We start from the raw sequence: 12,065 nt of genomic DNA, 5'->3' as shown, positions 1-12,065 counted from the left end.
TTTTTTCTTGTATGGTTAGTTTTTTTTTATCCTGTCCAAGACATTGTTCCTTTCCTTAAGATTATAAAGACATTTACTTAATGTTTTCTTTTAAAAATTTATAGTTTGAAGGCAAGGAGTATATGTCTTCTGCTCAATTTTGCTGTGAACCTAAAACTCTAGAAAAAAAAAAAAAAAGAAAAGCCTTATCATCTTACCTTACCTTTTACTTTTTTATACGCCATATTTAAAATTACATTTTTTGTTGTGTGTGAGGTAGATATGAGGTTCATTTTTTTATATGGGTATCCATTAATTCCAGTACTGTTCGTTGAAAGGACTTTCTTTTCTCCATTGGATTTGCTTTTGCACCTCTGTCAAAAATCAATTGAGTGTATATGTGTGGGTCTATTTCCGGACTTTCTATCTGTTCCATTGATCTATTTGTCTACCCTGAAACCCAAACACACTTGCTTGATTACTGTAGATTTATAGAAAGTCTTGAAGGCAGATAGTACAAATCCTCCCACCTCCCACTTTGTTCTCCTTTTTCAAGATATTTTGGCTACTCTAGTTTGTCTGAATTCCAATGTAAATTTCAGCATAGCTTGTCAACTTCTAAAAAACACATGCTGGGATTTTGATCAGGATTATAATACATATACTGATCAATCGTGGGAGAAATAGCAACTTAACATATCTCTCCACTGATTTAAGTCTTCTCCAATTTTTCTTCAGCAATTCTTTTTTTTAACTTTTATTTTAGATGCAAGGGTACATATGCAGGTTTGTAATAAAGGTAAACTGGTGTCACAGGGTTTCATTATACAGGTTATTTTGTCACTCAGGTACTATGCCTAGTAGCCAGTAGTTTTTTTTTTTTCCTGATCCTCTTATTCCTTTCACCCTCCATCCTCAAGTAGGCCCCAGTATTTGTTGTTCTCCTCTTTGTGTACGTGCGTTCTCATTATTTAGCTCCCACTTATGAGTAAGAACACGCTGTGTTTAGTTTTCTGTTCCTGCATTAGTTTGCTAAACATAATGGCCTCTAGCTCCATTCATGTTCCTGCAAAAGACACGATCTCATTCTTTTTTATGACTACATAGTATTCCATAGTGTATATGTACCACAATTTCTTTATCCAGCCTTTCACTGATGGACATTCAGGTTGATTTCATGTCTTTGCTATTGTGAATAGTGCTACAACAAACATAGGTGTACATGTGTCTTTATGGTAGAATGATTTATGTCCCTTTGGGTATATGCTCAGCAAAGGGATTGCTAGGTAAAATGGCAGTTCTGTTTTTAGCTCTTTGAGGAATCAACACACTGCTTTCCACAATGGTTAAACTAATTTGCACTCCCATCGACAGTGTATAAGCATTCTGTTTTCTCTGCAACCTCACCAGCATCTGTTATTTTTTGACTTTTTAGTAATAGCCATTCTGATGGGTGAGAGGTGGTATCTCAATGTGGTTTTGATTTGCATTTCTCTAATGATCAGTGATACTGAGCTTTTTTTTTAAAATATACTTGTTGGCTGCATGTATCCAGATAACTGTGAAAGCAATTCTTCTTTCAGTATGCAGATGCTACATATATTTTAGTTTGTTCTTAAGTATTTTGTAGTTTTTAGATGCCATTGTAAATGACATTCAAAAATTTTAATTTCCAGGTCATTGTTCTAGTTGTTCATATAGAAACAGAACTATTTTTTGTATATTGTTTTGTATTATAAAAGTTCATTAAATTCACTTACTATTTTAATAGTGTATTTATAGGTTTTTTAGGATTTACTTTGTTCACAATCTTACCATCTGCAAATAAAGACAGTATAAGAACATTTTTTCCAATGTAGGTATCATTTATTTATTTTTATGACCTTATTGCACTGGTTAGGACTTCCAGTACCATATTGAATAGAAGTGGAAAGAATGGATATTCTTGCCCAGGTCTTCATTTAAGAGAAAATAATTTATTATTATAACATTAACTATGATACTAGCTATAGAATTTTTATAGAAGTTTCCTTTTATTAATGAATTGCTAAAGGGTATTATTATGATAGGATGTTGGATTTTGTCAAATGCATTTTCTGATCTAAGGACTTATAATCAGAATACATTAAGAACTCCTGAAATTCAATTAAAACCATTTGACCCAGCAATTCCATTACTGGGTATATGCCCAAAGGATTATAAATCGTTCTATTATAAAGACACATGCACACGTATGTTCACTGTGGCACTGTTTACAATAGCCAATACTTGGAACCAACCCAAATGCCCATCAATGATAGACTGGATAAAGAAAATGTGGCACATATACACCATGGAATACTATGCAGCCATCAAAAAGGATGACTGCAGGGACATGGATGAAGCTGGAAACCATCATTCTCAGTAAACTGACACAAGAACAGAAAACTGAAACCAAATACCACATGTTCTCACTCCTAAGTGGGTGTTGAACAATGAGAACACATGGACACAGAGAGGGAAACATCACACACTGGGGCCTGTTTAGTGGGAGGGGAAGCTAGTGGAGGGACAGCAGGGGGTGAGGGGACTGGGGAGGGGTAACATTAGGAGAAATATCTAATGTAGATGATGGGGGGATGGATGCAGCAAACCACTACAGCATGTGTATACCTGTGTAACAAACCTGCAGGATCTGCAGAGGTACCCCAGAACTTAAAGTATAATAATAATAAAAAAAAAGTTTTATTAAAAATTGAAATTAAAATAAATTGGCAAAATATTTGAAAAGACACTTGGCAGAGGGAGATATATGGATGGCCAATGAGAACATGAAGAAATGTTTAACATCATCTTCTTAGGGAGATGAAAATTAAAATCACAATGAGATACCAATACATACCTAGTAGAATAGCTGAAACTAAAAAGACTAAGAATATCAAAAGATGGCTGGAATACAGAAGAACCAAACACCCAACCACAGCTGGTGAAATGTAAAATAGTAAAGCCACTTTGAAAATCTATTTGGAAGTTTTTGTAAAACTTATGCATTCACCTTATGATTGAGAAAAAAACAACCCATTCAAAAGTGGGCAAAGGACATGAATGGACACTTTTCAAAAGAAGACATATATTGGTCATTAGAGAAATGCAAATCAAAACCACATTGAGATACCATCTCACACCAGTTAGAATGGCGATCATTAAAATAATCTGGAGACAACAGATGCTGGAGAGAATGTGGAGAAATAGGAACACTTTTACACTGTTGGTGGGAGTGTAAACTAGTTCAACCATTGTGTAATACAGTGTGGGGATTCCTCAAGGACCTAGAAATAGAAATTCCATTTGACCCAGCAATCCCATTACTGGGTATATATCCAAAGGCTTATAAATCGTTCTATTATAAGGACACATGCACACATATGTTCATTGCAGTACAGTTTACAATAGCAAAGACCTGGAACCAACCCAAATGCCCATCAATGATAGACTAGACAAAGAAAATGTGGCACATATACACCATAGAATACTATGCAGTCATAAAAAAATAATGAGTTTGTGTCCTCTGTAGGGACATGGATGAATCTGGAAACCATCATTCTCAGCAAACTGACACAAGAACAGAAAATCAAACACCGCATGTTCTCACTCATAGGTGGGTGTTGAACAATGAGAACACATGGACAGAGGGAGGGGATCATCACATACTGGGGTCTGTTGGCGGGGACTAGGGGAGGAGCAGCCTGGGGTAGGGAGGTTGGGGAGGGATAACATGGCGAGAAAAGCCAGATATAGGTGACAGGGGGATGTAGGCAGCAAATCACACTGCCATGTATGTACCTATGCAACAATCCTGCATGATCTGCACATGTACCCCAGAACCTAAAGTAGAATAAAAAATAGTAAAAAAGAAAAAAAAAGAAAACAGCATAAATATCATTTAGAATAAATAAATTATGGTATTTTAATAAAACATAGTATTATTTACCAATAAAAATTAACTAATACCCAAAATAATATGAAAAAAAATCTCTTCAATATTGTACTCAAAGTTGCCACACACATATTCTGTAAAATTCCATTTATGTGATGCTAAAAATCATGAACAAACTAATCTATGGTGACAGAAGCTAGGTGGTGTTTGCTTCCAGTGGTAGTAAAGGAAGAGGTAACAGCTGGAAAAGTACACAAGGCATCATCTAAGGTGTTGGCAATGTTTCATGCTTTGGCAGAGATGAGGATTTCATGGATACATGTGTTCATCACAACTCATCAAATGGTTTATTTAAGACCACTGTATTTTTCCTCTATGTAATTTATATTTCAATAAGGAAAATAAGTGGCATAAAAGATTCAAAACTTTTAAAGCCATAAATAAGAAATTCTAATATCCTCTTGTGAGACTGTTATTATTATGTATTTAGTAAGGGTCTTGCTGTTGACATTTATATATTTCTTTGGACACTATCCTCTGTGTTGAATAACTTACCAGAAAATAAAAAATAGATAATTAGATATCAACAGATAATATTACCACAACCATAGAGGAATAGTTTTATGAAATTGTGTTATTTCAGTTTTATATTTTATTAGTATAAATTTAAGAGGTACATGTGCAGTTTTGTTACATGGATAAATTGCATAGTGGTGAAGTTTGAGCTGTTAGTGTAACCATCAGATGAATAAGGTACATTGTACCTATTAAGCAATTTCTCATCCTACATCCTGCTTCTACCCTCCCACCCTTTTGAGTGTCCAGTGACTATTATTCCACATTCTATGTGCATGTGTACACATTAATCAGCTTCCACTTATAAGTGAGAACATGCAGTATTTGACTTTCAGAGTTGTTTCACTTAAAATAATGGCCTCCAGTGGGCACAGTGGCTCATGCTTGCAAACTGGGAACTTTGGGAGGCTGAGGTGGGTGGATCACTTGAGGTCAGGAGTTTGAGACCAGCCTGGCCAACGTGGAGAAACCCTGTCTCTACTACAAATACAAAAATTAGCTGGGTGTGGTCTCTACTACAAATACAAAAATTACCAGGGAGGCTGAGGCATGAGAATAGCTTGAACCTGAGAGGCGGAGGTTGCAGTGAGCCGAGATCGCGCCATTGCACTCCAGCCTGGGTGACAGAGGACAAAAAAAAAAAAAAGAAAAAGAAAAAGAAAAGGAAAAAGAAGATAATGGCTCTCAGATCCATCCATGTTGCTGTAAAAGACATGATTTCATTCTTTTTTAATGACTGGGTAGTATTCTACATTTTCTTTATTATCTGTTAATGTACATTTAGGTTCATTCCATATCTTTGCTATTGTAAATAGTGGTGTCATAAATATATGAATGCAAGTAGCTTTTTGATGTAATGTGCCTTTTCCTTTGGATGTAAACCTAGTAGTAGGACTAGTGAATTGAATGGTAGTTTTCTTTTTAGTCCTCTAAGAAATCTCCATACACTTTTCCAACAGGTTTGAAATAAATTACATTCCCACCAACAATATGTAAGCATTCCGTTTTTTCCACATCCTCATTAACATCTATTATTTTTTGACTTTTTAATAAAAGCCATTCTGACTGGTGTAAGATAATGTCTCATTGTGGTTTTAATTTACATTTGTCTGATGAATAGTGACATTGAACAGTTTTTCATATGCTTGATGGCATTTGTCTTCTTTTGAAAACTGTCTGTTCATGTCCTTTGCCAACTTTTTAACAGAGGTTACTTGTTTGTTGTTGTTGTTGAGTTGTTTGAGTTCTTTGTAAATTCTGGGTAACAGTCCCCTGTTGGATACGTAGTTTGCATTTTTTTCTCCTATTCGGTAGGCTCTCTGTTATCCCAATTATTTCATTTGCTGTGCAGAGGCTTTTTATTATAAGTCCCATTTGTCTATTTTTGGTTTGTTGCATTTGTTTTTGAGGTCTTCATCATAATTTTTTTACCTAGACTAATGTCCAGAAGAGTTTTCCTTAAATTTTCTTCTAGTATTTTTATAGTTTAACATCTTACATTTAAGTCTTTGATAAATTTTGAGTGGATTTTTAAATATGGGTAGAGAAAGGAGTCCAATTCCATTTTATGCATATGGCAATCCAATCATCCCAGCATTATTTCTTCAAAAAGGTGTCTTTGTCCCAGTGTATGCTTTTTGTCAACTTTGTCAAAGGTCAGTTGGCTGTAGATATGTGGCTTTATTTCTGGGTCCTCTATTCTGTTCCATTGAACAGAATATCTACAGCCAACTGACCTTTGACAAAGTTGACAAAAAGCATACACTGGGTCTATTTTTATGCCCATAACATGCTGTTTTTGCTACTACAGTCTGATTATATAATTTGAGGTCAGGTAATGTGATGCCTTCAGCTTTGTTCGTTCTCTTAAATTTGCTTTGGCTATTTAGACTCTTTTTTGGTTCCATATGAATTTTAGGATTGTTTTATCAATAACTGAGAATGATGCATCTGGTCATATGGATACAACTTTGGTTTCTATTGTCAAAACAAATCCTTGTTTTCACAGTTGCTGTACAACCACCATGACAGCATTTCTGATTTTATCCTAATAAGAGCTTTTTAATGAGCACAGATTATGTTCATTTATTAATATCACCAATATGTGTTTCATAATTTTTAAATACCTACTGAAAGTACAGTAATTTGGCAGGTGTATTGTTTTCTTTTAAAATGACTGCTGCTATTCTTGAAAGGATCTAGCTGGAATTTTAATTGTATATTGGCTTTCTTTTTTCCTCCTAAATAAGGACACAACGGATAATTCATGCAATTTAATTCTATAAACATGTAGCATTGTGCTAGGTGCTTGAAAACTCCAGTATGAATAAGATATGATCTTTCCTTCCAAATGCCTGTAATGACCTGCAGCAATGGACAAGAAGGCATATAATTAAAAGAAAATGCAGTACTTGCAATACTAGTTATAGGAACCATGGGCTATCAGAAAATGAAAAGGAGTAATTCGACTTTCTTGGAGGCCAAAAAAGAGGGTCATAGATGGCTTCACAAAGGAAGAGACATTTAAGATAGATCTTAAAAATATATTAATGATTGATCAGTATGTTCAACTCAGCTACCGTGCCATTACTCCTCCATGGTAGACATTGCATTAGGCACTGGCACACAGTCTGTGTTCTGGGTCCTCAAGAAGCTTATAATCTGGGCATATTTTGCCAAGCCAAGAAGGCATAAAAGTTCCTCATCTGTCTATCTCACTCCTTTCTGTTCTGGCTTTTGCCATGTCATTTTACCAAACTAGACTCACACATAAAAAGGAACTTTAAGTTCAAAGTTTGTTTCTTTATACATTCTTTTCATTTCTGATGTAATGGAAAAAGTAATGGCTTGGTAAGTCAAGCGACTACTAATTCTAAATGTTACCAATAAGCTTTTTTTCTTACAACATTCATTTGGTCATTAATTCACTTCTTCAACCAACATTTAGTAAGGCATTACCATATTCAGTGCATGTCTAGGGAACTGGGATATAAAGATGGATAAGAAAAGTGAGGTTATTGTCTAGTAAAGGAAGCAGACTTATACAAATACAACTGCAATGTGATACTGGTTACAAGTAACGTTCAAAAAGAGAAGGAGACATTAATTCTAGTGTAGAGGTCGGGGAATAGCTGAGAGACAAAGTGATGCTTGGGAACTGGAAGCCCATTCCAAACGTCGGGAACATGTGGAAATTCATGCAGATCCCAAGTGATCATTAGTTTATGGCCTCTGCTGTTTTCCTTTCACAACTCTTATTTAGGAGTCCTGTTCTCATCCCAAGCACCAAACAGCAAAGACATTTTCTTCCATGCTTTTTCAGTTGCAAAATTTGCTGTTCAAATATTGGACTGACCAATTTTTTTCATGTATCTTAAGCAAGAATGTCAACATAACTCTTATTTCCCATAACTAAAAATGCCAAATACTAGTATTTTATTTTCTAAAATCACTAAAATATATACATTGCCTCCAACTCTATAGAAAAACTTCTAAAGTTATATTTGCAATTTTATTTTCATTTTGGTAATCTTCACAAGCCCACAGTTAAAACCTTTGGAGCTAGATGTCTGGATTTAGAAATATCTTTTGGATTTTAGAAAAGTAAAATGGTACATATACCCAATTTTAACAAACACTCTCTCCTCCAGCCCCAGCAAGGTGCGGGGTAGCAACGTGGAATGAAATACATTAATCTCTCTGTAGTAAACACTTAAATGTTCTCTAAGAGGAATAAACATTACAGCAAGCCTCACATCAGTTCAGCCCAGGTTTTCTGCCGAATGAATTATGTAAAGCCATTTAGTTTCAGCATTTTTTTTTTGGATTTCAGAATTGTTAATGAGGGATTATGGAATTGTATTGTAATTATTTTCATTGTACAGTTTTAGAGAAAGGTTTAGACAGATTAAGTAACTTGCCCAAGTTGTCTAGCTAATAAGGAAGCTTCACATAAACCCAGCATCTTACTCTTTGTTAATAACTGCTGTCCTACATGCGGTTTCTTCACTGGGTATTTCCAACCTCTGGTCATTCAGAATCTATTGTGATGCATTCCTCTCTTGTCTCTTTCATTTCACTTCTTTTCCAGCTCAAAATGATTTATTGTTTACTTTCTCCATCAAGAGAAGCTTGTGTTCTGCTCACTGCTGACTTCTCAATCTCTAACTTTTCTATTGCTATTATGTTTTTCATTTTGACAATGCACATTTTTTGATCCCTCCATGAGAATTACGATGTTTAAATGCAGATTCTCAACACATCTCTGACCCCCTGAATCAGGATCAATGCTGATGGGGCTTGGGAACCTACATTTCTCACAAGCATGCTGCATGATTTTTAAGCACCAAGAGTCTGACGTCCACAGCTCTGGGTTGTGCCAAAGCTGATGATTGTTCTTCTTAGGAATTTGCTCTTGTTGCAGGCACAGATTTAAATGCCTTGCATCATAAGTCTACTAACACCCAACTACCTGCCCTTCAAAAGCCACCTGAAGAAACACTGTTTGGGCAGTGTGATCGCTTAATAAGTAAGGTAAGCATAAGGAGAGTATATTAATATGCTAATTACTTGAAAGATAACATGACATACTTGGCCAAATCCTTGTTTCCATAGCCCAAGTCTCATTTTTTCTCCATTGTCAAACACTGCACTGTAATGAGTTTCTTCTAAATATCTATTCTGGTTTATTCTAGCCTGACGTGTGAGTGAAAGATAGAGTAGAAATTGTATTTTCCAAACAAAATTTTCCTGTGTAAAGAAGCCAGATACTTCTAGAGTATCTTTCTACAAAGGGTCTCCATTTTCTCTCATCTTCCCTATAGTATGCAGACACTGTGAGGAGCAGCATACTATTCTTTAATGAAAGCACAATATGAGTTATTTGCAAAGACACACACACACACACACACAGCAGCATCAGCAACAGTAAGAAAGAACGATTAGAAAATCACCTGTATCCTAGATCCAAAGTGCTTGGTTTCACTACTAGGAATATTAATCTAAAGAGAATAATCATCTATTGTTTTAGACAAGTCAGCCTGCACTGGAGAATCCAGAAGCACAAATCTATTACCCGACCATCTGCTTATTCCTCAACTTGGTGTTGAGAAATGAATCACTAATATAATCACATAGGCAAAATCTTCCTTTTTTTAAACAAATGATAATGCTGAAAATTATACTTACAATTTTGATGAAAGCTGAACTTAACAAAATAGTCTGAATCTCGATTCAAAGTATTAGCAAATCAATTTCCATTTATATCCCTGACACAAGTGTCCTCATCATTACCCATCTTTTATTTGAATATGTAAGTTTTGAAACGAGTATGAAAATCCTTTAAAGACAAAACATTACAGTGCCATGCAGCTACTTCCATTTCAGCTCACATGGCAACCACTCAAATTTGAGACAATGGTTTTATAGATGGTCATAAACTATCATGTCAGAGGCAATTTCCTTGAGATATTTACTTTGAATTAATGTAAAGTCATTTGTGAATTTTTTGTTAGTTATAAACAACCTTAGGATATTGATAGTCATTGATAAAGGCAAGAACACTCACTGTCTAAATACTGCAGAGTCAGTTTATGATAATATGATTAGTTACACTAATAATGCTGCTTAGGCACTATCTTGCTAATTACAATAGTATAAATATTAATGTCACAGCCTTTGTTTGATTGCCACTCACGGAGTGATTCATCATGATATTTTCCTGGAACCCACATTGTAAGATTTTATTTCTTTCCTCCTTTTCTTTTTTCATTACTGGACTTGCAATCATACACATTACTCTTGAAGAAGGGTTTATTTTTGGCTATCTGTTAGGAGAGGGACAGTGATATTTTCTACGAAAACTAGCCAAATATAAGTCAATTATATGACGTTTCTATTATTCTTTCTGAGTCCCTAACCAAGTCATCCAAGGCACAGTACTCAGGGTTTTTGTTTTCCATCCTTTTTCATGTGACCTGTTTCAAGTTAAGGTTCATTTGAATTATTAAATGCTTCCTTAAAGAATCTTTTCATACTGCCTCTCTTTTTTTAAAAGTTAATTATTGATGTAGTGACAAGCTGAAAAGACTAAGAATTATAATTTTTTCCTCCCCTCATTGAGGGCTCAAGAAATGTCTTCTGACAATGGTTGTCTATTTAGAATAATACAAAGGAAATACAAAGGCAAAGTGCTGAATGTTGTTTTAGCAGAGTTGCTAAAATCACTGTATTATACAAAATGTAAATGTAGTGTATATTTCTTGGAAAATAGCAGTTAGTGAGAAAGTTGGGACATAACCTTTTGAGCCCAGGTTTAACCACACAGCAGAAGGAGTTACAAAAGATACTGATTAGATTTTAATTTTAAAAACTTCATTATATTATTCAGGACTACAGTGATTTGATTGTCTTGAAAATAGTAAGGTAATGTTATCCAGAAAGTATAAAGAAATCTTCAGACTCCCACTGGAAAGAATGCCAGTCATCACCATAGTAAGCAAGAATTTACAGGCACTTTATACTGCAAATTTCAGTCTTTTTCTTTTATATAACCTTATGCTGTATTGGTTTTATAAAAAAGTAACTCATAGACCTATCATATGGCTGTAATCAAGCCTCCCTCAGAAAGAGTCCACTGCAGAAATCACATCCACGAGGCACTGTGTTTCCTTTGTTAGTGAGAACGTGAGACGGTAAATAAGATCTGAAATAGAAACTGACCAAGGCTGAATTCTCAAAAATAACATAGGAGATTTAAGCACATACCTTGCCCAAGAGTTCAGGTATGCGTGGAACTGGTTTCCCTTTCTGGTGACTCACAGTAGCTGGGCTCTGTCCATCCCAATCTTGTAGTTCTTCAATGCTTTTCAGATAAAGCATGGCTTTGAGGCCAGTGCAGTAGTCTTCAATCACAGTGAAATCCTGATTCTGAATGGCACTGCATACCTAGAAAGGACAGAGAAGTCAACCAAGTGTTAAACCAAGAGCTAATTCTCCAAACAAATTCACTTCTCTTTGATTCAACAAATATTTATTTTATGTGCCAGGCACTGTTTGAGACATGATGGATCGGTCGCCGTCTGGAGATGGGGTGGTGAGGAGGACTGGACTGCAAAGGAACACAGGGAAACTTCCAGGGACAATGAACATTTTCATAAACTTGCAATGGTAATGGTGTCACAGGTATATACAAATTCCAAAACTTATTAAGTTGTATACTTTAAATAGGTACAGTTTATTATACGTCAGGCTGAATTTTCAAGGAGTCAAATTTGGCACAACATAAGAAAGGGCACTAAAATTCTCATTGCCCCTCTATTGGGATGTGCTACCTTCATGTGTGAAGGTGGTCAAACTGAAGCTGGATTGCTGTTCATTCAGTTAACTCAAACATCATTTACGCCTGCCTCTGTCTCCCTCCTCATCTGCTATTGTTCTTCTTGTTGTTGACTATGATCCAGTCACCCAGGTCTCTCCTGTCTTCCTCAAAGAAAAAAATGCCATATTCTTTCATTGCCTTAGGATCTTTTCAAAAGATTTCACTGGCTAGAAGGCATTTCCTTTCCACACATGGCTAACTACCAACCATTCCTCA

At 35.4% G+C, this 12,065-nt stretch overlaps 1 protein-coding gene across 3 annotated transcripts in view; it reads right to left on the bottom strand.

Annotated features, from left to right (window-relative positions):
• DPYD (dihydropyrimidine dehydrogenase) overlaps nt 1-12,065 on the bottom strand; it is an 865,822-nt gene that overhangs the window by 103,563 nt on the left and 750,194 nt on the right. For all 3 annotated transcript variants that reach the window (XM_012458470.2, XM_012458472.2, XM_012458471.2), the window contains one exon: nt 11,237-11,416. In XM_012458470.2, coding sequence (XP_012313893.2) covers nt 11,237-11,416 — 180 coding nt within the window. The remainder of the gene's footprint in view (nt 1-11,236; nt 11,417-12,065) is intronic.

This window comes from Aotus nancymaae, unplaced genomic scaffold (assembly GCF_030222135.1).
Source record: "Aotus nancymaae isolate 86718 unplaced genomic scaffold, 86718_ANA_hifiasm-v0.15.2.pri h1tg000103l, whole genome shotgun sequence".
NCBI classification, from domain to species: Eukaryota; Metazoa; Chordata; class Mammalia; order Primates; family Aotidae; genus Aotus; species Aotus nancymaae.
Note: the sequence above shows the minus strand (reverse complement) of the source record. Positions and strands in the feature narration are given on the sequence as shown.